Source organism: Eurypyga helias, unplaced genomic scaffold (assembly GCF_000690775.1).
Source record: "Eurypyga helias isolate BGI_N326 unplaced genomic scaffold, ASM69077v1 scaffold11194, whole genome shotgun sequence".
In the NCBI taxonomy this organism is placed as follows: domain Eukaryota; kingdom Metazoa; phylum Chordata; class Aves; order Eurypygiformes; family Eurypygidae; genus Eurypyga; species Eurypyga helias.
This window is the reverse complement of record NW_010248309.1, coordinates 4,360-31,662: the sequence shown is the minus strand read 5'-3', so window position 1 is coordinate 31,662 and position 27,303 is coordinate 4,360. Positions and strand designations below refer to the sequence as shown.

Here is a 27,303-nt window from a genome sequence, read left to right as displayed (position 1 = left end):
CACGCGGTCTTGATCTGCAGGAAATGGAGGACGTGCCACGACTCATGATTCCTTCTGATTGTCAGCCCCCCATCAGGGTTGAAAACGTGGGTGCCTCGCTTCAGGTCCTGTTTTCACATCTGTAGTACACTTGTACGTGGCCTCAGCCAGGTAACATTTGAAACCCAGACCCAGAATTATTTGCCTGTAACACTGACAATATTACATTCGCTTTCGTTTGATCCGCAGTTGTCCACAGCAAGTGAAGCCAAGGGGACTTGCGTAGCTTTGCTTAGGGCCATTTCAAGCTAAACTGTAGTTTCACATGGCAGCATGTTGTGTTGGTCACCGCTGTCACACATCCTAGGAAAAATACTGCAACACAGGGATGAGTTTGCACCGCATTTGCATTGGTTGTGTCGTGCCAGAGGCTGAGCATGTCCTGTGAGGCGCTTATCGTGCTGAATCAAGGCTAGGTTTGAAAGTGGAGCACCAGAAAGGATGGGGTCCTTCGCAGTGATGTACCTTTTTTTTTCACATGTAAGTCTTCCAAAGCATCGTATCTCAATAACACATGGTACAGTGATAGCAGTAAGCATCATACTTTGTTCATATAAGTGGTGTGAAAAAACAACTATTGCAGGTGGAGAGCAGGTTCATTTTCATGCACCTTCTTAAGAAAAACACTCTTGGAAGCAATTACCATTTGTTGTTATACTCTGCAAAGACAATGGTCAGAGTTTTCTGTTCCTGTTTAAACATGAAAACCACAACAGGAATATTTGCTGCAGAATTATTTCTGGTTATTTAACCTGGAGTTCCATGCTGGGAGAGACATCTTTGTTCCTTGAGCAGTTCGAATATCAAATCGATTCTTCACAGCTAACCCAAGGTTAAGATTTCTTCTGAGTATCCATGAAACACTAATAAGGGGATGTTGCTGGTGGTTTACCATAATCTTCCATTCTCGAACATCTTGAATATCTGGCTTAAATTCTTCTTTTTTTTAACTTAAATTTTTAGAACCCCACTTAATCACAGGACGATAATTGCTTCTAGTGTATCTGATTAGAAAATCTACTCAGCTCATGATAGAAAGTGAATTCTGAAGTTTTTCTCCATGTTGAAGAAGCTTTATCTAACCAGAGCTGTTACCATTCTGTGTACAGCCAAATAAAAGAATTGTTTCAAAAGATTTTTCAGGTCATAATTTTTTTTTCCTTGTACTTAAAGAAGTTTCTTTAGACTGTGCTTTTACTGAAGGACAATGAATTATAAAATATACATTTAGTGTTACTGAAACAGTAGTAGTAGTATCTTGAAAACAGCTATCTTCTATAGTTAATAAAGACTTACTAGGTTTCTAACACCTATTATAGACTGGGTTTTAATTATTATTATTATTATCATTATTCCCCTTTACTTGCATTAATGGTAAAAAGTAATATGTTTTTAGTACCGGTTAGTCCCTTGTGGTTTTAGACCCTTTTGGTCCAAAAGTGGTTTTTGCATGTTCTTCAATTCACATGATAGTTCAACAGCAGCTGACATTGAGATTGAGGGAGGAAGTACACAAAATTCATGAACAGGCTCTTCTAAAATCCATGGCATATGTTCAATGTGCACCTCAAAAGATCCTTGAGTAGACAGTTATTTACATAATTACAATGGTGAAGTATTGCTGCAGCGGAAATTCAATCCATCAAAGTCATATGAATGCCCTTGAAACACAGAACTGGTCTGTTTGTGGCCTTTTCCTTCATCCTCCTAACAGTTCAAATGACAAACAACACTGAGATGCTACTGAAGTACTGCAAGAAGCAACACTAAAAAAATCCGTCTTCGAGATGCCTCTTTCATTCATACTCAGGCTGATTCCTCTGCCCATCGCTGGGAGTCTCCTGGTACAAATCCACCTCCTCTTCACATCCTTGGCATTGCAATAAAGTGGTTTTCTCTGTGGAGCAGAAGTCTGTAGAGGACACGGCAAGTTTCCTCGTGTGCAGAGCTGGAAGGTCTCCATGGGGTTACAGGAAGCTGTCCTCCACCAGGTCTGAGGAGTCGATCCCAATGTCGTCCATCATGTCAATGTCCTCAATGGTCTCGTCCTCTCTCTTGATAAAAGTAGAGCTACTGGAACCAGTTTCAATAGCACTTTCTTCGGATGTCTGTGAACTGGAAGAGACAAACATCTCAGAGATAAAATACACAGCGCATGTGGCTGGGTAAGGACACTAGTCTCTAGCAGAACTGAACACCCCCTCCCTGCATGCTTTCTGACCCACAGCACAAGGGAAAAAAAAGTTTCTAGGTTGCTCATTCTATATACTATGAATTAAGTGTTGGATTAAACCCCTGCCATTCACAGTAAGAGTTATGATGTTGTGCTGTAGTGGCATCAGTCATGCAAACTGATAAGGAGGTAGTAGAAAGTCCTGGATATCACACTGTCAATGAAAAGAATACTATGGAAGATATTAAAAACATCTTTTCCCAAATTCTGGGGCTATTGTTATACAGAACAAATCAATCCCTTGAGATCTAGGGATCTAAGGATATAGACCAGTTGGAACGCTTCCAGAGGAGGCCACGAAGATGCTCAGAGGGCTGGAGCACCTCTGCTATGGGGACAGGCTGAGAGAGTTGGGCTTGTTCAGCCTGGAGAAGAGAAGGCTCCGGGGAGACATTATTGCACCTTCCAGTACCTGAAGGGGCTACAAGGAAGCTGGGGGGGGACTTTTTACAAGGGCCTGTAGTGACAGGACAAGGGGTAACGGGTTTAAATTGAAAGTGGGGAGGTTTAGATTGGATATCAGGAAGAAGTTCTTCACAGAGAGGGTGGTGAGGCACTGGGACAGGTTGCCCAGAGAAGCTGTGGATGCCCCATCCCTGGAAGTGTTCAAGGCCAGGCTGGATGAGGCTTGGAGCAACCTGGTCTAGTGGAAGGTGTCCCTGCCCATGGCAGGGGGTTGGAACTGGATGGGCTTTAAGGTCCTTTCCAACCCAAACCATTCTATGGTTCTATGATTCTATCTCATATGCAGCTCCAAGGCATTGAGCTGTAGGGGCAAAATGTGCCCACAGAGCCACCAGCCAGTTGCTGGGACTTGTCCAAGCTGGCAAGGGAGTCCCAGTGACACACAGGAGCACCCTTCCAACAGTCCCCGTTCCCTAGCAGTCACAAAAGAGGCAGAATTAGTTTTTCCGCACTGCAAACACTGTGGCCAGTCATACTGTGGCCAGTCATGTGGGACCTTCCCAATAACCATTTGCAGAATAGGATGCTAAAAGGTGTTAATGCACATTGCCCCACATGATCCTGAATGGTGTCTATGGGCTACATGATGTCTAAACTGTGCCTACCTGTGCCTGTTCCTTTTGCCAAGTTCATCTTCAGAAACAGGGTCAATGTCAGGCAGGGGGATGATGTACCCACTGTCAGCACTCAGCCTCTGCTCATCAAATCCGCTCTCCCTGTCCTTCAACTTGTCTTCATTCTTGTAGGTGACCCCAATGTAAGCATTGTCACAGTCTCCTCTCATGCGTGTGACAGCTGGGTGATCACTTTTGAGGAAGTCCAGGTGAATCTTCTCGTAGCTCTGAAAATATTAATTTCAAACCCATTAGATGTTATTCACTAAGGCTTCTTTCTTCTGTGACTCATTAATCCAGCAAATATTCTGCCCTATGAGCTGGCAACACAGGACAGAGAAGCCCAGCATCTTCAAGTGATTTGAAGGGAGAAGTGACATGTAAGTTTTAGATGATGTAGGAGTGAGTGTAGCAGCACAGAGCAGACAAATAGATGTGAAAGAGGTGCAGGGAGAGGTGGAAGGGAGTGAAGGTAGGTGGGCAAATGAAACACTGAATGATGAGGCAGGCAGAACTTCTCCAGAAGTATCAGAAGTATGAAGGGAAAACTTGCTGGTGTCAGGGACCAAAGAGGGACTTAGGGAGATTATACACATGGGCCAAGTAGTCCCTTTTCTAGAATTCTTTCACAGCCTAGAAAATCTTGTGAAAATATATGATCCCATTCTCCACTAGAAAAAAATGAGTTCGTAGGATTCCATTAGAAACTGAGAGTTCTGCTTCCCAGCTAATACGGCAGAACTGCTTCTCTCAGTAAGCTTGCATGAAGAAACTGAATGTGCAGTGTCCCTGCCTGAATCACGTAATTCATGTAGGTTAGGATGTACCAGTTCAGTGCTCATGGCTCTGATGGTTGGAACAACATTCATAATTCCCTCTAAAACAGTATGTAGAAAACACAGAAAATTCCAGAGAGCAAACCTTTTTGTATTCTCCAGGCAACAAGCTCTCCACAATTTCACTCAAATGGTAAAAAGAAGGTCTTTTCTCTGGTTCACTGTTCCAGCACTTCACCATGATCTCATACCTGCAAATAAGATGGAAACCAACTTAACCAACTTGCAAAGGAAAATTAGAAACTAAAGCCAAAATTGTCTGGTGACGATTGTCTGGTGTGGCAAAGCCAATGCACACGTACACTTCATTGGTAGCGTGATCGGGTTTGGCCATTCGATATCCACTCTTGATCTTATTGTAGAAAGTAGAGTCAACCATCATGCCAGGATACGGTGTGCCACCTGCACATAAAAGAGAAAAAAATATTACCCATGCAGAGTTCCCAAATACTGTCTTGCTGTTCATGTCAAAAAGTGTTAGCACTAGAATTTGACATGCCATCAAAATTAATCTTTCCTAGCCAACGTTTCACATCAGAGCTACTGTCTTGTCCACATTAAACCCTGATGTGAAATGTTGGCTAGGAAAGACTGAAGTAGGTACCACTTAGGAAAAAAAAAAAAAAATTGTTGGGAAAAAAAAATCCCTTTACAGTGTTTATAGAATGTATTAACAGGGCACAGAGGTTGGATGATACCCAGATCAGGTCATCAGCCTGCATTTGGCCCATCTGGTCTGCCACTGACTTTCTGTATGACCTTAGGTAAGCCACTTGCTCTGTCTGGTTTTATTGCCTTTGGCACCTGCATGACAGCTGAGGGTGACGTGGTCTCAGTTACTTGCCCCATCTGGGCTGTAAAGGCAAAGCCTTAGTGTGAGCCAGTCCTCTCCATATCCAAGTTTTCCCACAGCTACCATGTCGGGCCATGGGTTGTTGAAAATTTTGGACTCGGCCCTTGAGCTGACACAGTTAAGCGATCATTTGAGGCCTCAGCATAGAGACATCGCTGATGTGTAAAAGGATCATTCGAGCCGAAGTCAGTGTTGCAGCAAGATGTCACAGCAAGTTGACTTTCTTAATAAGCTGCTGAGGGTATGTTTTGCTTCCTGAGAAACATCTTTCGCAGGCAGAGGGGGCATACTGTAATATTTATGCCTCAGCCCTTTCACGAGCAGGATTTTCACCTAAAACTGGGCTTCAGAACCTTCCTTACAGGTAGGGCAGTGAGGCACAGGCTTAGCTATGCCTCAGTTCCTGAGCTATCCAACAGCACTCCCATGCCTCCCAGGGATGCTGGTGAATGGATATTTACAGGATCCTATGATGCCCCGAGATTACAGTAATCAATACCATAAATAGCAGCGTAACAGCTGTTTTCTGAGAAGTAGCTGTATGACAACTTGTTCTAGAAAATAACATTAAGTTGGGGTTGCCATGGGGCAGGAGTAGATACCATACAGGTGTGATTCATTCTGCTCCAAGCAAATCTGGGCAATGCACGCTTGGTGAAGCCGGCCAGCCACCCGCCCAGGAGGCTAATTAATCAGGTGGGGAAAGAGCCAGGCTGTTCCCAGCTGGGAACTGTACATTGTCTGTAACTGCTATACATTGTCATAACCACTTTGTGCTGCCATAAACCAACTGTGTGAACAGTGCTGACCTGGAAATGAGAAATCAGCCTCCCAGAAGATTGACATTTGTTTTCATTCTCTAATGGGACTAAGACGGGATCTTTGGAAACGTGTATGAAGAGACTGTTTCAAACCAGCTGCCGGGCTGGGCTGCAGCCCCAGGCACCCTGTTGCAAGGGGGAAGCATGTTCCTTCTCATATTAGCCAGAAAATCCATCCTGGGGCACTACACAAATACTTTTCCACAAAAGCTTTTCACCCAGTGCTTTCAGCTTTCTATCCAAAAAAAAAAAAAAAGGTATCTTGGGGGAAAAAGAAAATCCAAGGAGAACTTGGGGAGAGTATGGACGTTTTACTTCACACCTAACGTTGGGATCCAAAATGCCATGTAGAAGAATAACTAACAGTTGATTTCACACATATATTTTTACTGTAGAATTTGAAATACCTTATGTAGAACAGCTTGAACTGAAAAAGCTTAATCACTACACATAAGAAAGGGTTCACAGTACATACCAAGAGAAAATATTTCCCACAGCAGAATGCCATAAGACCAGACATCACTTAATGTTGTGTACAGATTGTCAAAAATGCTTTCAGGTGCCATCCATTTTACTGGGAGGAAAGTCTGTGGCAAAAAGAAAGAAACCCCAAACCACACACATTAATCATTAAAGAAATGCTTCACATTACAACTGTTGTTTGATAGCCAGGATTAACTTTTCTCTAACAAGAGAAGTTGTGTTAACCTCGTTACTGTTTATTTTTAATTCCATGTAGCACAGAGGTAGAAGGATTAGAAGGAATGCAACTATTTGCTCCCCACAAAAACTAATTAAGCCATAACTGTATTCATTTTATTACTGGCAAATGACCAGGCTGATTGAAGGTATGATACAAAAGCTGGCACAGCCACCTGGATCTGATACCTCATTGACCGACGGTGCCACTACTCTACATATCACAGTGACAGTTCCTTAATAATTTATCCAGTCACAAAACTTGTCAATTAAACTGTAAGCCTGTGAAATACTAAGCGTGGCCAAGTGCTCTTCAGCTTTAAAGCAGAATCAGGAAAGTTACAGGAACTAATGAACTGAAGAAAATTTGTTCTCAAGAGCATTCATCCCGATGGTCAATTAGTGTAACCGACACTGAATGGGGAGAACATTAAGCAGCATTTAAAACTGACACCTCTCGTTTCAGTTAAAGCAGAGCTCGGGAGATTAAGAAGTACATACGCTGCCCTTGGAGACATAGTTGGAATCATGCATGATGTCTCTAGCCAGCCCAAAGTCACAAATCTTCACGATTTTTCCTTGAGCCAGGAGGACATTACGAGCTGCCAAGTCACGGTGCACACACTGTGTGGAGAGAAATTCAGTTGTTTAAGGACGTGCTAATTCCACAGGAGCCATTTCCCTCGCAAAATTTCCCTGAAAAAGATCTGTTGACTTTTTTGGGCACAGTCTTAACAAGACCTTCTACTGAACAGGCACCTGTACTGCCCTGCTAGCAGGGGCAGGGAGGCTCATGCAGGTGTGCTGCAGTGGGGAGAAGGCAAAAGTGATGCCACTCTTTTCCCTTCTACCCATCAGCTACTAATGATATGTCTACGCTTCTGACCATGCCTGTCTGTGACTGCATGGATCCTCAACCCAGACCCTGCTTATATCCACCACAACCTCAGGCATGCTGGCTCCATGAGTGTCACAGGCTGCAATGGGAGAAGAGGATTGCTGCTCTGATTTTTTCCAACCATGGTGATCTCAGTTGTCAGTGTGAAAGCTGTTTACAACCCCAAAAAGAATATTATATCATGCTGTGTTTTCAGAATCTAAATTGAAACCCATAGTTGGAGATGAAGACATTTCTACACTTTCTTATATTTTATCTTACTCTTTTATTTACTTACATTTTTAGAAGCCAAGAATTCCATTCCCCGTGCAACCTGGTAGGTGAAGCTTAACAAATCCAGTAGGCTCAGGCCCTCCGAACTGTCATCTGAAAGAAGGTTTTTGACTTCTGATTCTATTGAAAAAGAGAGAAAAATCTATTTGTGTTGTGGAGTGTGAAATCAACACTTATTTCCCCCTACCTATCATGATTCTGAGCTGATGACTTTAGCAGAGTACCATGACCAAACCAGCCTTTTCATAATAACTAACCACTTGTAATGTCTGCATCACTCACTGACACATCCTGCATTCTTAAAAACATCCAGTATTAAGCATAGGGTTTGGTTTTTCTCCTGTCTGTATTTTTTTCCCCAGAGAACGGCAGGAAAAGTTGAAGTTAAAAAGGCCCACTGAAGTGTTTTACAGGTTGTTTACAATACTCGGTGTGTGGTACAAAAACATTTATTTAGAGGTGGTGCCTTCATTAGGTTTTTGTTCATGCATGTACATTCTTATCCTTTTACTTTTGCTAAACACTGTTATGTTTCCTAGCAAGTATTCACTGGGACTCATCCAGTACCAACAAAAAGGGTCAGGAATTCTATGGCAACAGTTCTTATTATTTTATGAAAGTTGTCAGCAAAAAAACTAGTCAAAATCCAGTGATTCATTTACCCCGACTGTCCTCGCACGCAGTATGAGTACATTAGTCTGCCATGTAAATTTGGTACTGGATAAGGTTCAGTTTCTAAGCCCTACAGGCAGAAGTGACGGTGCCTATTTTTAAAGCAAAGCATATTTGGTTTCTGAGAACAGGGCTAAGGAATGGGATGTCTCCATTATCTTCATTACATAATCCAGGAAAGTATTTGGGAGTGTTCTGCGTTTGGTAAGTATCAGTTAATGTGAAATATAAGTGGAAAAAGGGCAATATATATTTACTATTATTACTGTTCATCGCTATTGCTCAAAATCTTGCACACCACAAGACTGATAAAATCCCTGCCTCCGAAGGGTGCCTACAGCCCTGGTGCAGAGCACAACCCCTCAGCTCTTTAATGCGGAAGCAAATATGCAACTGGACCCCTCCTGCTCCAGGATCACCCAGCCCTCTCCACAGAGCATAATAAAGAACACAAGCATAAGCTTTTAGCTTATAGCTTCTACTCACACACTTGCAGAACACCACTGAGTAGTTTACACCCATACAGAGGGCAGAAATATGGTACGCGTTTATGCAATAATTATTTGTATTGATGATGTATGCAGAAGGGACAATTCTATGTTACCTGACATAGATTTCTTCTTATATGAAGCAGGCCGATCGTACACAGATCTCTGAATATCAGAGTATTTAGATCCCTCCTTCCTTTCCAGCATTGGCACATACTGAGTGGTATCAGCTTGTTTCATGTCCATGTATTCTCCAGTGTTTTCAAATGATAATATCACATAACTGAAATTGGAAAAAAATACAGGTTTATCAGCTGGTATTGCCCAGGTATCTTCCCTGCCACAATATCCTGTAGATCTCTTAGGGTGTACGGTTGTATCACTGTGAAATACAAGAGCTGTCTTCCTGATAGGGAATACAACACGTATTACAACCTAACCATGCATTATCACATGTTAGTACGTGTTACCGTGTATCACTGTACTCAAACACAAGTGCTTCAAACTCATCCTTTTGGCAACAGTCAGGTATGTAAATATGCATTGTCTAACTTCTTCCCAAAATCCCACTGAATTCAAGTGTTATTACCTAGGGCTTTTAGCCCAAGGTATTCCAAATGCTGGATGTAATTTATTCACCCAGACGGGTGGCACCAAATACAGCCCTGCTGAGCAAATCCACGCTCAGATGGATAGTCCTGCCTGTACTCAGCTACCGACTCGGTTGATCTATTTGCCTGAGTGGTATTTTGAAGGGATCTCTGTTCACCTTCTAAATCCTGGCTAATTTTATAAACTTGCTTTATTACTGAATGTATGATGACAAATTTCCTCCACTGCCATCTGGAAAAAGCTATGGGATGAACACTAACCATAAGGAAACTACTGAGACTGGCTACACCATCAGTAGATAGAGGAGAGTACTTGAGCTTAGAGAACACTGCCAGGTTGTTTGAAGGGAAGGAATTTTAGCCAAGAGAAATTCCCCAGCAGGGAAACAAGGAAACCAGGTAGTAGCACTTCACTTTTAAAGCTTGGGTAGGTAGAGGCAAAAGGATGTTTTTACAGAAAAGAAGAACACTGGGCCATGCTTTATTAATAGAAATGTTCTGTGGGACCTCAGGATGTCTATGGAGAACCCACAGTGGTGCTGGGACTGCAGGTGTCTCTACACATAGATCTAGGACACGTCAAGGAGACTGAACAAATGTACTGAAACCTTCCCAGATCTATGAAACCTGATAAATAAAAGTGAATAAGGGAGGGCTCTAAACCAAACAATGAGGGGGATGGAGTAAGGATTAGTAATATTTCCTTAAGTTGCAGGTCATATATTTGTTTTTCCTTTTTTCCCACCTTCTTGTGCTTTCATCAGCTGGGTTCATCCCAAAGATATCCAAATCCTTCTTTGGCTTCTCTGGGTGTCGGCTCAGGAAATTGTCCCTGTTCTTATGCAGGTAGTTCACCAAATCACCATAAAAGCAGTATTCAGTGATGATGTAAATAGGACCTGATGAAATAAAGCAAAATAATACATTGATGAGTGTAGTTTAAAAAAAAAAAAAATCTCCAAAAATAGTAGGAAATAGAATATAAAAAATGTATTGTGGGTTAATACATTCTTATTAGCAAGTTATGCCTGCAACTACTACCAGATATCAAGTAGGTTTGTGAAACCTTTTCTTTGCTTATATTTATTTTTAAATCTTTTTACTTGAAATATGTGTGCTTGTTAAACAGTAGAATGATGGCTCCACAGCAAACCTTCGTTTTGTCAGTCAAACCCACCTGATTTTGTACAAGCTCCAAGCAGATTCACAATATTCAGGTGGGGGCCAAGATGTGTCATTATCTTCAGTTCAGACATGAGTGCTTGTTTTTCACTGGATCTGGCTGTAGCTGTTGAAGAGACACACCAGCCACTCAGTGAGAGCAATCACCATTTTCATTATAATAATTTCTCCTTGCTTGCCCCCATTAGAACATTGCTACCATGGTTTCTTGAAGACCGTCTCCTTTACCTGACAAGGGGTTTTCTTAAGACTTGGAGAGGAGTCACTAATAAATGACTCATTTGATGCAGCTCAATAGCTGACCCAGTCTGTTTTTCCCTCTCCAGGAATACAATGGATTGCCCAGGTGGCACAGAGGCACTTTACAAGCTGCTAGTTTCAACACAGGAAAGGTCCTCATGATTCCTCCAAAATCAGCTCTCATGAACCGGGAAATCTTCACTGAACTTAAGGTTCTCACACGAGACCTGCCTATTCTTTGCTGTATTGCTTTCATTTGTTCACAAACATTCATGGTTATTTTATCTTTTCTGAGTTATTGTGGCTGCTACTGACCGTACAGCTAAAACCAAACTTGGGATGTTTTCAGAACTCTAGATACTTCCAGTCTTGAAATGCTGTGAAGAAAACTATCATTTTAAATTTCACCCATTCCACAGTTCATTTTCTACTTCAGGTACAGAGAATCTATTTATACACAAGCAATGATTAAATAACCCTGTGCAACATGCCCTACCTTGCTTGGGAAATGGAACCGCGACAACTTACGTTTCAGCATTTTCACAGCTACTTTCATCACCGGTTGAGAGCGACTCAGTCCGTATGCAGTCCCTTCAACTACTTTTCCGAACGCACCAGAACCAAGGATGCGACCTGAACACAAGAGAGAGCATTGTTTATTTCAGAAAGTAACAGCAATTTACCTTGTTTCCCGCTGCCATTCCTCTATGTGTTGGGATTCTTGTGTGGAAAGAGCACACTCACTTAGCCAGACCATTGCTATTAGTATTATTTCTGTTGTTGTTAAGCAGAAAAGGCAAATTTATTTTAAAGAAATGCTGTCATTAGGTACAATTCTTAAATGAAAACAAGCAAGCAAACATCAGGAAGACATCTGCACTTGGGAGCTTGTTGTAAAGGGATCCTGAGGAGCAACTTGACTCATTCAAATTCATCTCCCATTCTGCCCTGACTTCCTCAATATCCTTTCTGAACACAGATTTTCCTATGATTAAGCTGAACTCTCTGCCTCAGTCAGCACCTACACCTGTGCCCTTTACTTAAAAATCTGAATTGAACTCCTTAGCTGTAGTTTCAGGCTGTTATCTCAAGGCTGGATACATGCAGCAGTAAGATAAACTGAAGCACATCAGCAGCACATTTAGAAATAGACAGGCAGGACCATCAGTGATCTGCAAGAAGCTGAAATACATGCTGATCACATATGAGGGGAAGCTTCTCTGAAGTATAACATACAAGTGTGTTTCAGATGCTTGAATGAATTTTTATTGCAAATTTCCAAGTGCTGTAATGAAATGGCTAATGTTTATACACACTTTATTCTTCCCACAAACCAATTTAGACAAAGATTTTCGAATATCGTATCGTGTGTGCAGAATTGTGCACAGATTGAGTGAGATTTTTAGAGAAATATGAACTGCACAAACATACTCCAAAATAATATATTTCATAGGTTCCATATTGAAAAGCAAGTTCATTTAGGCAACACTTAGTGAAAAAACCCTGTGTATGAGCTTTAGATGCCAGGATATTTTCATATTCCTGACAAGCTCTGTATTTTATGTTACTTGTTTAACTTCCAGCACAGGAAAAATTATCAGTGACTTTTACCATGGAGATATACAGCATTTTGTCTCAGCTGTTCATTTGCAGTTTGAACTTGTCACCTTTTATGCTTCTGAAGGTGCTACCTGGCATGCAATGCCATATGTTTCTGTTATCCTCTAGCTACAGCTCCCACTTTTATGGTACAAATGCTTTTAAAAGAAATTTTCCAGCCAAACGCTACCTGGAGCATTAACAATCCCAAGAAACAGTTAAAGTATGCTTAGCCGAGTTAGCCCCGAAGAACCTCTCCAAGACCATGACAGTGTAGTTTGTCATGCACACAAAAAATATGTGATTTCTTTTCATGATTCCCGTGCTCCCAAGGCTATTCTTCCCAGTCAGGATGTGAGAAAGCTTCCCACTAAATTTCAGACTAATTCAAACAACCTGAGTCTGAAATTTGGCCCCTGAAACTTTTCAGACCGAAGGTCTGGGAGCCACATGGCAGGATGCAGCGCTTCAGAATGTGATGGCATTTGCTGGTGCTCCTTGATCTCCTTGTCTTCACAAGGCAATTCCTCCCCAAACCATACTGTCGGCTGAGCACGAGGTACACGTCTCCTGCTCCAACACCTCTGCTGAGCCGAGGTGCATGTGGAGACGGTCAGAGCGTTTCCGGAGTGGCGGAGAGCCATCGCTGCTGTTTCCCCTCTTCACCCCTCTCCACAGACATAGCCCAAACCCCATGTGTTTTACACTTGAATTTTGGAGCCAGGTGGGAGTTGACTGCTTAAGAGCCGGAGGCATCTGCACTACCATCACATTCTTGGTGTCGAGGCCTTCACTGGAGCCCAAAATTATAGCATGTTTATAAAGGTGAAACCTGTGAATTTGTTCCGGACACAACCTTATCAACTGGATCCTTCTCACGCTAAAATTGAACTGGGATGATCAGCCTACCCGAAATTAAACCGTAACTATTGGTCCAATCAAAAGCCAAACAAGTGGCAAATTTTATAATCCACATCCCTTTTCTAGGCTCAGGAGAAATTAGGTACCACGTCCCTAAATGCTGTGTAACTTGAATCTTAATGCGAATTTTGCAAACTGGGTTGGGCCTGATTCTATGTCAGACCAGCATTTCATTTCATTAAGGACACCAGGAGAAATGGGTGGCTTGCTGGGAAGCGATGGGAGCAATTCTGCCACCTCCCTACAGCCACCCCAAGAAAGAACAGCACCCAGACCTCACTCCCCAAAAGGCCCTGCCCTCTGCCATCTCAGCGGAAGGAGGTGGTCCAGATCTTTGCTGGGACCTCGCCACTTCTCAGCAGAGCCAGGAGAAGGCAGCAGCATGCAAACAGCTCGCTGCATTGTCACACTTCTCATTCTGTTCTGCATCTCCTACCCCTGCATTGGCTGCTGAGCGCTTTAAACAGCAGCGCACTACATAGGTCGCGGAGGGGTGATAGCAAAGGGAAATTTGCAGTGTAACCCAAATGTATCAATTGAATCTCTATCCAGCCAAGGTTCAGAGTTGGCATTTAAAGCAGCACTGCACTCCAGGCACTACTAGCTAGAAGAAACAAATGAATGCCAGCTGGATTACACAGCTGGGATGGGAAATGCTCATCTAACTGAGCCAAAATGGTTTTGTAACCTGCTTCAGAGCCTCTCTGAGCTAAAGGTGTAACTGCCCTGCTGCCGCCATCTCCCACTTGGACAAGAGAAAACCCACACAAACCAGAATTATCAGCCCCAGAAACAAGAGAGGTCACCACCACCGAGCCTTTCATGTGGCAAAACTGCCAGCGGGTAAACGTTAACCGTGCCGAGAAGAATGCTTGTGCAATCCAGATCGCTAAAAGGATGTGTAGCATTAGTTTTTAAAGCCCTGAGTATCCTGAATATACTTGGAAATAGGAAGGCATAGAAGTCGGCTGATGCTCATGAGTCAGAGGGAAACAAAGTCACAGTGGTGGTCTGTTAACAACTCAGATCTGACAAATCCTATTAAGGCATATAATTAAAGTCTGGGTTGTAATAAAATGATTTCATTAAATATTCACCCTCCTCTAGTTTTCAATTAGCAACATGAATTTAATTAAAGGATATCATTCCTGAACCAGAAATTTTTGTGCTGCTTCTTTCAAGAATTAACATCAGTGCTTTCTCTGTGATGTGGGAAGGAGAACTACAACAGGGGAGTGTGTTTCTTAAAATATATCAAACAAAAAAACATATTTCACCTTTTCTCCTGTATTTTGTGATACAACTCAGCACACAGATACCACCAAGAGAAGGAAACCTTGTACATTTAAATCCCTATCTGGATAAAACATTAAAATTTTCTAGACTCATTACACTTTCAATTGATACAAGTGACAGATTGGGCCAGCCCTGAAAAAGCGACTACTAACAGAATTCTGGATGAATTCCAATGCAGGGATAGCAAAGCAAGAAAGTAGATGGTGAAGGAAGGACAGTGGCCACAAAAATAGTTTACAAAGTTACTCAGCACTGATATATGCACATTGTGGATTAACAAGGGTTTTTTTTTTAATATTTTACTACATAAACTACATAACTACTTGCAGATTTCCTTTGGCCTCTAAACATGAGTATATGAATGTCTTGCAAATAAAAAATGCTGATGAACTTGTTTATGCCTTAGCAGAACTGAGTGTTGAAAAAAGAATGTAATGCTGGGAGGGGACCCCTAAACCATGTGGAGGTGGGCAGGCGGAGGAGAGCTGGAATGGAGCTGTGGGAGACACTAATACAGGGAGCTCAATGCTCACACCACTGCAGGAGGAGAGGAGGATGTGGTAGGAGAATTGAGGAGAACAGACAGGTACAGAGAGGCTCTAGCTTTCATGGCCGTGAGTTACATCATAAATCCTGGCAGCAGAGACCTCAGCGTTATCCTTAATAGTCCTTCCACAGCAGAGGAGGATGGAATTAGTCTCTCAGAGGAAACTTACCAAGCACTAACCCGTCTCGAGGAAACTCCCATCTGGAGTCATAAGGCAGTTGCATTGGGTCCACATAGATGTATTCATGGCCATCAGGGCTGATGGATTCAATGACTCTCCATCTTATCTCATACCTCGGCTTCTGCAAAGCACATTGGATGCAAAACCAACCATTAGTCTTGTGCTTGACTTCAGAGCAGATCAAAACCCAGTGGGGCTCAGCACCCATACTGAAATACTTTCCTACATTACCTGTTTCCATATGATGACCAGGACAATCAGTGAAATTATCACAATCACTAACAGCACTAAGACTGCAGCAGCCACCGTTAGTTCTGATCGCAAGGCTGTGGAGTAAAAAGACAGACCATATTTTCCTCCTGAGCCATGAGGAACAATGACATAGGCACAAGACACCCACCTCCCGTACCATCACTGTTCCTGTGTCCTGCAGATATGGCAAGAGCAGCTCCTGAGGCTGGTGGCTGTAAAGCCTTTCCAAGCCCAGAGCTGCTCTGCCTTCCTGTTTTAAAACCAAATATTTGGCAGAGATTGACTAGAAGAACATCCCATAGCCAGTGGCCGTAAAATGATGAAATGAACCATGGAATGACATAAAAGCAAAAACCAGATGCATAATAAAGACCTGTAGAATGCCTCATCCTCAGATGTCCCAGGGTGGAAAAAAATCCATTTCCATTTATTTTTATATCAAAAAAATCACATTTTTATCTATTTTTATCTAGGGAGAGGCTAAACCGGCTGCCATACTCTCACAGGAGGACAAAGCAAACTCACTGGGAGCCACCAGCTTCAGTTCCCGAGTAACAGCACCTAGGTCGTTCCTTGCCACACATCGTACAGCCAGAGTTTCCTCTACTTTCTGGAAGGTCACCTGGCTTTCCACCATGTTTTTCTCATCTAGGTGGGCCTCCATGTGTATATCAGAGATATTGTTAGTCAGAAGAGTCCATGAGGTGTCGTTGCTGCACCTGCAGGGAAGAATAACAGTGGAAATAGGATTTGGGCATAGGTATGGATAAAGAAGATTGAACAGAACAGCAGTCACCTCTCCCTATTTCTTCTGACAACAATCATTTTAAGGACCAGAAATGCTTAAGACCACCTCTGTGAAAAGCCTACATCTTTCTTCCCTCCGAATAATTTGCCTTATGATCCTCAATGCTACTACTTTGATGGCATGACAATGCAGCCCAGCAGGTCTGGTATAGATAGATCTTGGTGTCACTGCGTATTCCATAGACTTACAGTACTCAACAGATCTCTATTTCTCCTTAATCCTTCAAATACTCTGAAGGTGAAAATTATAAATAGAGGCAAAATAGTTACAAGTGAAAATTTAGAAGCACTCAAGATTATTAATGAGGCAGGTGGAGCTATCTGTGAAATTATAAGAACTCCCTGGTTGGAAGAACAGCTACATCTTGGGACTGTGAGAACTTCTGAGTTTATTGAACACAAACCTTTTATGAGAGAAAATGCCTGAATCATTGTGTCTTCTCCTATAGGAAGGGCACTGACAACCTCTCTTGAAATATAAGCAACATGCCTCTAAAAAGAAAAAAATTATCTAGAGCTTACTGGCCTTTGATGAGGAAAACATGGTACAGTAACTAATAATGTTAGGCTAAACAAGGACAGAACAAGTCAAAATTTAGGTAAGAAAGCACATGTTCCTCTTACTTCTTAATGTCCTTGCAAACCAGCCATTCCACATCAGGAAGCGGGGTCCCCTCTGCCAAGCACTTCACCATCTGCCCCCCTGCTGAGCCGTGGTGATCGTCCACGAGGTCTAAGATCAGGGCTGGAACTGGGAAGGAGTCAGGAGTTTGTTAAAATACTCATCAGGGTCTACAAAAGCAGCCTGAAATTTCAAACAAACCAGGGCAGGTATTGTTTGGCCAACAGCTTAGCAACAGCTAGAGACCTGGGCTCAACCAGGAGGTCCTCATGTCCTACAGCAGAGAGTGGATCCTAGGCCAGAGCCATGAGAAGAAAGTGCTGTGGTTATGCCACGTCCACATGTCATACTAAATGAGCTATCATCCCCGCTGTCAGCTGGAATAGCTTAGGCAGGAGGATAAAGTTTCTTTTTGGCCCAAGGCCAGCGCAGAAGTGAAAGCCAGGATTAGGGTAAAAAGAACTCCAAGGACTCAGCACGAACGCATTCCTTTGGACACGCCACTTCCCGCCTTTCTTAAGTCAATTCTCCATGCAATCCGATGTTTAAGTGTCTCAAGTCTTTGTTCTGTGCCATCAGTTCTGGTGGGCAAGGATTTGGGGCTCCTTACCTTGTATTAGCAAGGAGAAGGTATATCTTTTAATTTCATCTTCATTTTCAGCAACCAAAGTATAGTATCCGCTGTCTTCTTCCTTGGCCCGGATCAATTTTAATATACTCTGAAACCTGAAGGAATGAGAAGTTTTGTTTGTGTTTTTAAAGTAGGCATTTAAAAAAAAATCACTTTGGTGCATGATGTAATGTGGCTATGGAGAGATTATAATGTTGTGACATTTAGAGTTTCTAGCATGCTTTTAACTAAAATCATTACTCAAGCCCTAAATAACTATCAAAACGCAACTGAGAAACAAGTGGGCATAGTTATATTCTTCAGGGATCTGGCAAAACCCCTGATATTATTGGAAATATCTAGAAATATTGGAGACATTGGAGGGACTGAAGAGGCTTAGTGCTCGGAAACCAAGATTGCTATTTTGGAGAAGCTGATGTTACGAAGGGAATAAGAAGAGACAGATTAGACATCATCTTTTAGAGCAGAAAACAAAGAAAATATTTTCAGATGCCCCTGAGAAAAAAGCAACAAACTGAGGTGGAAAAAGAGAGCACGAGCTGTGCCCAGGTTTCTGGGGGCAAAACTCAAGACAGCGTGGCAACATAAACGTCAGAAGAATATTTTTACCTTGTTTCCTGGACTCTGTTGGAACTAGTAACAATCTCAGTCAGATTTTCAATTAGAGTCATGTTATCTTTCAACCAGTACATTTTTGGTGCTGGGTATGCCTGCACATCGACGACAAAGTTTTTGACTTCGTGGAGATTGACAGCTTCCAGGGGGCTAAACTGAGGCTCCAAGTGAACAAAGCCCTTGTCTGTAAATGGAAAAGCCTTGCGTAAACCATGCTGTGCAGCATTTCTCAAGAATGGTGTTTTCCAACACGTTAATAATTTTTGGACACTAAAATCAGACTATACCATGAACTGTAATGACTACTTTCTTATTTTCCTTGACCTCCTTGGTTGCATGCCGAGCAGTACATTCATAATCCCCTGTGTCTTTCACTGATGCCTCAGGAATGGTCAAGGTGTAAACCAGCTTCTGTGATGGGACTTTGATATCATCAAGTTTTATCAGACCTTTTTCTTTCTGTAGTTTGGAGAAGGAAAAAAAGACCTTACTTAAGTAAACTGAGCTGAAAACACACCGTTGAGGATCTGTGATGCCACTGGATTAAAAGCAACCATCTAAACCCTGTATGGCAGAAGACTTCTTTACTCAGTCAGGGATGTACCTTTCAGCCACAGGCATAAAATTTGTGTCTGTAAAAATACGCCTTTTGGGGGGTCAGGCACAGAAGGGTGAGGAGATTAAGAGCTCTTTTTTTTTTTCACTTGAAACAAAATACTCTGTTTTATCGTTTACGTGCTACCTTCTTCTCAAACATAAAAGCTGTGGGGTGGGGTTTTTTTAACTTTTCTTTGTTCGTTTCCCATGAAGTAGGGTGAATTTTTATCCACTCCACCAGACAAAAAGTAACTAGTTGCTAGATGCTATTTTCTGTCTGCTCTCAAAACCGTAATAATTTATTAGCAAGGTGAAGACCCCTGCAAGAAAAAGGGTGGTGAGAATGGCAGACCATGTTATCATGACAGGCTGGACTGAAAAATCATAAGTTGGGGCTAGCTTGGAAAGGGGACATAGAGCAGCAATTATGGTGTTTAATATGGAAAACAGAACAAAACCTTCTCAAATAATTTTTCCTTTTGGGCTTTTAACTTAAATAGAAGGTGGTATTTGGGGTCACAACTAGGTAGTCACTTCAACTACACCATCCCTTCAGTGATCAGGCTTTTTACAGGGAATACTCTGAAATTCTCCATTGTCTGGGACTGGCTCTTACCAGGTTTCATTGAATAAAAATTTTCACTCCAGAAGGATGTTACGCCAGTTTGAAAATTCCTGAGGTTCTCCACAAGTTTGAAAACATTCTTACTAGGTAGTTCTCATTAGTGGGTAATTACACTGCTGTAAGTGTCATTTCAATTAACACCTGCACAGTGAGGAACAATTAAGAACCTGAACTTGACTCTTCATTGTCCTTTATTATGCCCAAGAGTCCAGGGTTTAAGAGAGCCACTTTAGAGTTTCAGACCTCCAAGAACAGCGCTCTGTGTAGATGCCTGACACACCCCTAGATCTATTTCCACAACATTGCTTTTTGTGAACCAGCACTAGTCCTGAGAGGCAGCATTCCTCCCTTGGAGGATGGACTCCTAGTCTCACCTCACCTTCCTCTCACGCTTTGCATACTTACTAACAGCAAACTCTAAATTTTGGGACCAACGTTCTTGTGTCACAACCTAAAAGTAAAAGAAATTACTTTCTTTTCTCTCCCTAGCTGTCCTCATTTGAAGAAGATTAAGATTTTACAATCCCACCTTCTTCCCCAATAAGTAACTACAAACATTCAAACCAAAAATAAAATAAAAAGAGAGATGTTTACCACTTTCCCAGGGTAATTCCACTGTAAATTAACCACCTCATTGTCAAAGACCACACAAGTTACTACGATGGTCTCGCCTGTTTTGTAGACAGTTTTAAGAGCTTCAATTTCAACCGGCAGCTGTGAAGTGGCTGAGAGAAGAGAGAGAGAAGGAGAGCAAATTTAGATTTTAAAAGTACACATTTTTCACATGGTATGATTTCAGAGGGAGATTTCCATTTCACTTCCTCTACTGAGGAAATACCTAGAAAATTCTGTGAAGGCACTGCTGGTTCATACTAATATAAACAATGTGTATTTAAAGCATGAAGCATACAGGTATTGAATTCAATCCTACAAAGAACTGATCCATTCAGAAAATTTCAATTGGAATTTCCTATCTCAAATGCCTCTGTGAAAAGATGTTCAGTGTAAAAGCAATTTCTCATTTTATTAATCAGTGTCTGTCTCAGAGAATTCCTTGCTGGACAATAAAAACCTTATTTTCAAAATATTTGAATCATTCTGGTTTTTTCAGGCTACCCAGAGTCCTGTGATTTGAAGCCACTGGGAAACATCAGTCTTTTAAGTTATATTTCATGGATTGCAGAAGACTTTTCTTGCAGCTATTTGAGAGAGGGGATAAAGTTAAGGACAGTTTATTCTCAACAAAATTGTATGTCAGGTCTAAGTAAACTAGCACCTAAGTGACTGGCAGTACTGCCAGAGGAGCAAGGCGCTCATCATTGCGGAAATATCAGACATAACCCTGTGATGCTGGTACTAATATGGGTGTTACAGTGTGAGGAAAGAACTGGGCTGAACATTATTACTTTTTTTTTTTTTAATAAATGAACAAAAATAAATACCTCTTAAAATATAAATGAGGAACTCCTCAGACTTGAATTCCACATCTTTGACCATTGTTTTGCACGTGTATGAGCCCGCAGGGAAATTCCCCATGAAGCCTTGTTTGCTGTCATAGAAAGCATAGACAGCCTTGTCTAAACTGTTAATTAAAGTCACTTGAGAACTTGGGTCACTTGTCCGACAAGGGATAATGGTGGGGTCACCTTCTTCTACTAGGATGAACTGGTCTTCTGGTATAGAAGGAACAAAAGGCATGTCTGGGTCTGTAAAAAAAACCAAGAGGTAATGAAACACTATCTTAAACACTATCTTATTTGTACTAAGTCCATGTACAAAAACTAGATATCAATGACTGCTCATAGATCATGACTGAAACCAGTACAGTACTTTCCTTTTCAGAGGTAGGGCATGCTAATTGCATACATCATCTCATTTTTGCTATTTGATGTGACGTGTAGCGAGACTCAAGCACTGAACAAGGAAGGGCTTGGGCTCCTTTGTGACGATTCAGGATGCAGAATGAAAAACACAAAATATTAAAAAAAAACCCCACTGAGTATTATTGTTCCCCCTAGACCTGGTTCTAAGATATTCCTACAGTGAGGGGAAAAGGATATTAAGTGACAAGAGGCAAGAATAACATGACTGGGTGTGAAAAGATTCATGCAACTGCTTTACTAAGGCAAAGTTGAATTCACTATATCAGAAACACCTCTATCAAGATCTATGTACAGAAAAGATCTTAGGGAAGAATTTGGACTTAAACATCCTGTTTTCATGACACAGATTTTGCACTTAGGTCCAACATTCACTCTACACAAAAATTTATTACAGATCCTGCCTTTTATTGGCAAAAATCACTCATTTTCTTCAGTTAGATTATTTTTTCCTTTGGTAATGGCAGCTGTTCCCTAATCAACATATAAGCAGGGGAAAAAATGAAAAGAAGAAAAAAATTTGAACACTTTCAATGTCAAAAAGTAGAAATTAGTTTCCTATTGTTTATGTTGAACACCATTAAAGCCACATTTCATCAAAAATAGTACAAGGTACTTATCTTCATGTATTTCTAACATGTCCAACATTATAGTTATGAGACATAGGCAATTATGGTCGCAGCATGTGGTTTTCAAAATATGGTATTCAACCAGAAAGAAAAGCAAACAAACACCTGGTAGTTTTAATTCTTTTAAGGTCAACAAAATACATGCCAACTTTCCTATCCAGCCAATTCAAAGTCAGAGTTTAAAGCATAATTGCATAACATAACCAACTTAAAAAGCACAGCCCTCAAACTATCTCCGTTTGGCCATTCAGAATTAACAAATAATCCCTGCTAGCCTGAAGCTTCTGTGTGAAGCTTTATAATAAAATTTAATAAATAGCAACCCAAATCCCTCCAACAATAGACTTTCTGCTGCACTGGCAGGCTCTTTGTAGCAATATTCCAAACACAGCGCTCCATCCCAAAGATGCTGCCAACTCCATGTATTCATTTTCCCACTGTAATTTAAACCAGAAACAGGATTCACCTAGTTTGGTTTTCTGTGCGCTGTTAGTGAAAATAGGATACTGTGTGAAGTCTCAACGTAATCCTTCTTGGCTAAAGTGGGTTGCTGCCACCCATTGCCCTTCTAATTCATTACAGGAAAAACAATTGTAAAGACAGTTTATAGTGGAAACAGAAACATTCTCTGTAATTTGGAGAAAAGGATATGTTTCTGCATTTATGACATCTTGATGGTTAGCGAGTGGAAAAAAAATTACAGGGTGTCTCTGCCCTGAAAATCTGGTAGGCTAATGTCTGGTGGCTTTTGAAAACCAAACCAAAAAGCCCTCTTGAAGAAATCTTCCATCTCTTGCCTGTATATTCCTTCACTGAGTGAGTTACAAGGCTGCTTAACACCAACAACATCTTCTGGTGATTTGGTTAGAGCTGTTTGGAAATTGAGATACGTGTGCCAAAGCCTGCAGCCTCCGGTGAGACATCTTGCTCCAAGAATGAACGCAAGCGATACAATTGTTGTGAGAAATGAAGAAGCAGTCTTGGAAGAATCAGAAGTAGTTTTGGAAGAATCACTGTCCTCGAATCACACATCATGAACTGCAAAAACTTAATGCCACTGCAAAATAGCCATTAAAAAAAGTCCTTTTATTGCTTCCTGACTTTTTCCCCTTTCACAGCCTTCCTTGCTGTTGCAGGCATCATATCCTTCACAACATACTGCAGTTTTACAGCACAGTTTGCAATCTCTTCTTCTCTCTTTTGTTTCCTGGTCAAAATATTTACTGCAAATCTACTGGCTTGGTCTTTTCTGGCCCTGCAGTTGTGCCACGCATCCCCTGAACCCCAGCCAACGCTGGGGAAACATCCAGACGGGGTTTTACAAACACTGTGGTTCAGCCTCTGCTGCCTATCTCAGCTATGACAATAAAGATCTTCATCCCATGGAAAGCGTGGAAAGCCTTTCAACAGCTTTCCAGTCAGAGCAAAGAGATGGGAGGGCAAAGCTGGGGATAGTGACTTCCGAAAAGAAGGGATGCCATTTCTTTTGGGTCCAACAGGTTTTCCACCACTAAAGAGAAAGGCGGCGCAGGGCCTGGGAAGGCTGTGTTTGCTCTGAAAATTACAGGGCTCTGCATGGTAGAACCATATTTTTAATCTTGCGTCAGACCGGCCAGCAATAACACTTCTTGTTCCACCCTCCCTCGTGACAGCCACCCCCAAGATGTCTCCATTGTTTTATGCTTCTTCCCAGTCCCTGTGCATACATGAGCTTTTTCCAATTCTCTGTTCAAGCTTAAATCAGGTTAAGAACAAGATATGGCCTTCCTCATCCAGCAACTGCTTTAGTGTCAGACATGGCACTGATCTGGTTGGTACAAGTCCCAAAATATCCACCCAAGTCACGCCTGAAGGGACTGGGGCTGGCGTCGATCCCCACCTAGGGGCCAGGCAAACCTGAAGGCTGGGCATGTTCCCACAGCTGAAGTAACCTGGCCACCAAGGGCTACTTCCCAGCCCCTCATTGCCACAAGACCTCAGCTCTGTGGTTGAATTCATTCCTCTTCTTGAGAACTAAAACCCTTACCAAAAAGTGAAAAACAGTAGAAAGAAAGAGGAACATATCCATAGACTCACAGGGGCTGGTCTTGATTTACACTTTAGGAAAAGGCCCTGGGGTCACTTATCTTCCTCTGAGAACAAACTGCCACCAGCAATACGCCTCTTCTGAACATCCACGGTTCAGCCCTCCCATCCATCCTGTGGGTACGACTGCGGCATCCCCCGCTTACCAGGCACGTAGATGTAGATGTCCTTCCCTTCCACTTCCCCATCCTCCACTTGCGTGTGGTTGTAATAGCAAACGTACAAGCCCGTATGAGCGGCTGTGGCATTTCCTACTTCGAGCACCGTCACAAACAGGCCACTGTTGTTTTCTTCATGTCTAATGTCTATCCTGTGGCTTCCCTCGGTCACTGGGTACTGCCAGCTGACTTCGCTGTCTCCAGAGCATTTGAGTGTGAAATTGGAATTCAGCTGTACCACCATTTCATTCGTATTGGGAACAATAGTCGGCAGAGGAAGCTGGCAAAATGTTAGGAACGGTCCTGCAAAAATACAAGAATAAATAGCATGTGAACACACAGAACAGCCTCAGCACGAGGATGCAAAAGAAAACAGAGTGGATCCAGAGCAGTTGTTTTTCTGAGCATTTCAGACATGCTGATGTCCCAGGAAATTTGCTCTTGTTGAAAGCCAGAGCTTTGTCCAAAGGGCAGCAAAAGGCTTCCCTTTGAAATGCTAAGTGTTTGCTTGCTGACTTGTTTGTCAAATCAAGAGGTGAGAGACAGAGGTGAAGTTAGAGGTGGCTCCCAAGCCACACCTCAGCTTCCCAGCCCCAGATGTGGGCATCACCCCCCCGCAGAGCAGTGAATCCCACACCCTGACTGCTGGGTCACCAAGTCCTTAGAGCAATGATCAGGAAACCTGCCCTTCGGTCAAACTTCAAGTAAGCTCACAACTGAAAGTTATAAACCATTTCCCAAGACCAACACCTGCATTTTACATCTGGCTTCCATTTCTGCAAAGGGACAGAGCAGGGGCTTAAATCCAATCTTTGTGCATCAGGTCTACCACTAGCCAAAAAGTACAGAAGGTTTATAGCCAAATAAAATTGTAATTCACTGAACTAGATGTGGTAGATGGCACTGGTTTTCAGATGCAATCTACAGTTAGGGGCGAAGGTTTGCAAGCCTAGGTAATTTGTAGGTGGCCTGGTGCATGTCCAACTCTGAGAAAGAAAAGGAGAGGATCCACACCCTAAAAAAATTGGGGAATTCACCAGGGCAACAGATTTGGTCTTTCAGGCTATCGAATGGCCTGTACAAAACAGATAGGGTAGGCCACGATAAACAAGCACTTAGGCACACAGTGTGAAAGTGGGCTCTGTGCAATAAACCAGCAACAGGAATCCAGACTGCCTTTGAAACGAGTTTCCCACTCCGGCACGTGTTACCTCGGTCTACAGGCCCTTTCTATATTTGGCACCCTGTGGCAAACCCTGCCCTCCCCTCCCAGCAGCATTCGCTCGGCAGATGTTGGGAGGCGCGTCAGGCAGCCCCGGCGAGGGTGGTTAGGTGGCGTGGGAGGATGCGGGGAGCCCACACAGGCAGCCTTGCTGGCCCCACGCTGCTGGAGAAACCCCAGTGGGGCAAGGCTGGGACAGCTGGAGGGAGGCAGGCTCACTTTCCCTGCACAGGCAGGTCAGAGGAGCTGTACGGGTGCCAAACTGGCCGGCACAGGCTAGCAAAAGCACCATCGGCTGGGTAGTTCCTGTCTCAGCCTACCGAAGGAGAGGGCAGGAGAATCGAGCTGGCGACCGTTTGGCATTTGGTACCGTGGGCACCGTGAAAGCAAGCTTAAATAAGGAAGGAGTAGGGGTGAGGAGGCTTTGAGGACTGAGGAACATTACCTGTGAGAAAACATCCCAGGATCAGGAACATCCATGGGGAAGTACCCATAGCTCCCAACAACTAAAACAGAGAGAAGGCAAAAGGGAGACAGTTAGCGGACTGAAAACGGTATGAGGGTTTGCAGAACACCTCTCCTGCAGTGCCATTGCACAGCACTCTGCAGAGCCACGGAGAGAAAAGGCCCTGGGACCCTGGTTCATGCCCACAGCCTGTTGAGGTGCGTGCCACCACCGCCCATGAGGTACGTGGGACCGCAGACACATCACCGGCACAGGGAATGGAGCTAAGGCACTGTAGCCCCTTCTCTCCACCGGCAGTGTAAGGAGCCAAGTCCTGGCACATCCCTGTCCCGAACAGCCTGCAAACCGCTCGGATGCTCACTGCAGCCCCCAGGACCGAGCCCATGCAAACACCCCTGCACAGATGGGGTACCCTCACAGACGTCGGTGAGGATGCAATGACTTTATGCAGCAAATTCTGACCTCTTAGCTGCTAGCAGCTTTTATGGGAGAAAAAGTATATTTAAAATCTACTTTTATGACAAACAGGGCAATCCTGAGTGATATTTTTGTTCTGCCATTGTACATATGTATATATATATAGCTTACAGAGTACAATGCAATACAATAGTGTTTATTGCTTATTTAGCAGGAATTCCCTTGATCGAGAGACATGCTATTTAAAACATATGCTGAAGTTTACTAATGGAATAAATCCACGACAGACTGTAGGCCGGCACTGCCATTCGCAGAGCATCTCTTCTCCCCAGCAGTGTGAAGAGTCACGGAACACACGCGATAATTTTAGTTTTCAAACACATAATCCTAAAGCCTCAGTCTTGAAGAGGCAGTAGTAGCAATAAGCAGCTATGTAATTTTTGTGCCATCTAATGACATTTCTACTTAAAACTCTCAAGCAGCCTGCTAGATAATTTCCAAAGGAGAAGCTCCTACAACCCCAGCTCCCATTGAAATCAATGGATGTTTAGTTGATGACTTTTATAGTAACTGGATTTGGCCTGAAGCCAATACAGATTTATAAATGTCTGCATGGAACAGCCCCTAATCTGAAACACAGACCAAGGCGTAAAATAAAGGATGATGTGCCAAGACAGAGACCACTTTTCAAAGGTTCTGGAGAGTTCCTACCCACCTTCTGGTATTCAGCTCCCAATGCTGAGATAGGAAAGCACAGTTACATCCAGTTTTTACAATTGTGCCAGTGCCACAGGGGAGTTAAATGCTTACAGCATGCCAAGGAGTGCTT

At 42.7% G+C, this 27,303-nt stretch overlaps 1 protein-coding gene across 1 annotated transcript; it reads right to left on the bottom strand.

Annotated features, from left to right (window-relative positions):
* Positions 1–2,006: 2,006 nt before the first annotated feature.
* On the bottom strand, positions 2,007–26,085 carry PDGFRA (platelet-derived growth factor receptor, alpha polypeptide). Its single transcript, XM_010151011.1, has 22 exons — positions 26,037–26,085; positions 24,358–24,672; positions 21,060–21,323; positions 20,212–20,342; positions 18,683–18,854; positions 18,390–18,579; positions 17,760–17,875; positions 17,152–17,278; positions 16,246–16,439; positions 15,700–15,794; positions 15,457–15,589; positions 11,453–11,557; positions 10,680–10,790; positions 10,248–10,401; positions 9,008–9,174; positions 7,736–7,851; positions 7,062–7,184; positions 6,337–6,448; positions 4,490–4,589; positions 4,273–4,378; positions 3,343–3,578; positions 2,007–2,154 (listed from the first exon to the last, which is right to left on the bottom strand). Exons 1-22 carry the CDS (start codon positions 26,083–26,085, stop codon positions 2,007–2,009), a joined length of 3,264 nt encoding a protein of 1,087 aa, XP_010149313.1.
* Positions 26,086–27,303: the final 1,218 nt, after the last annotated feature.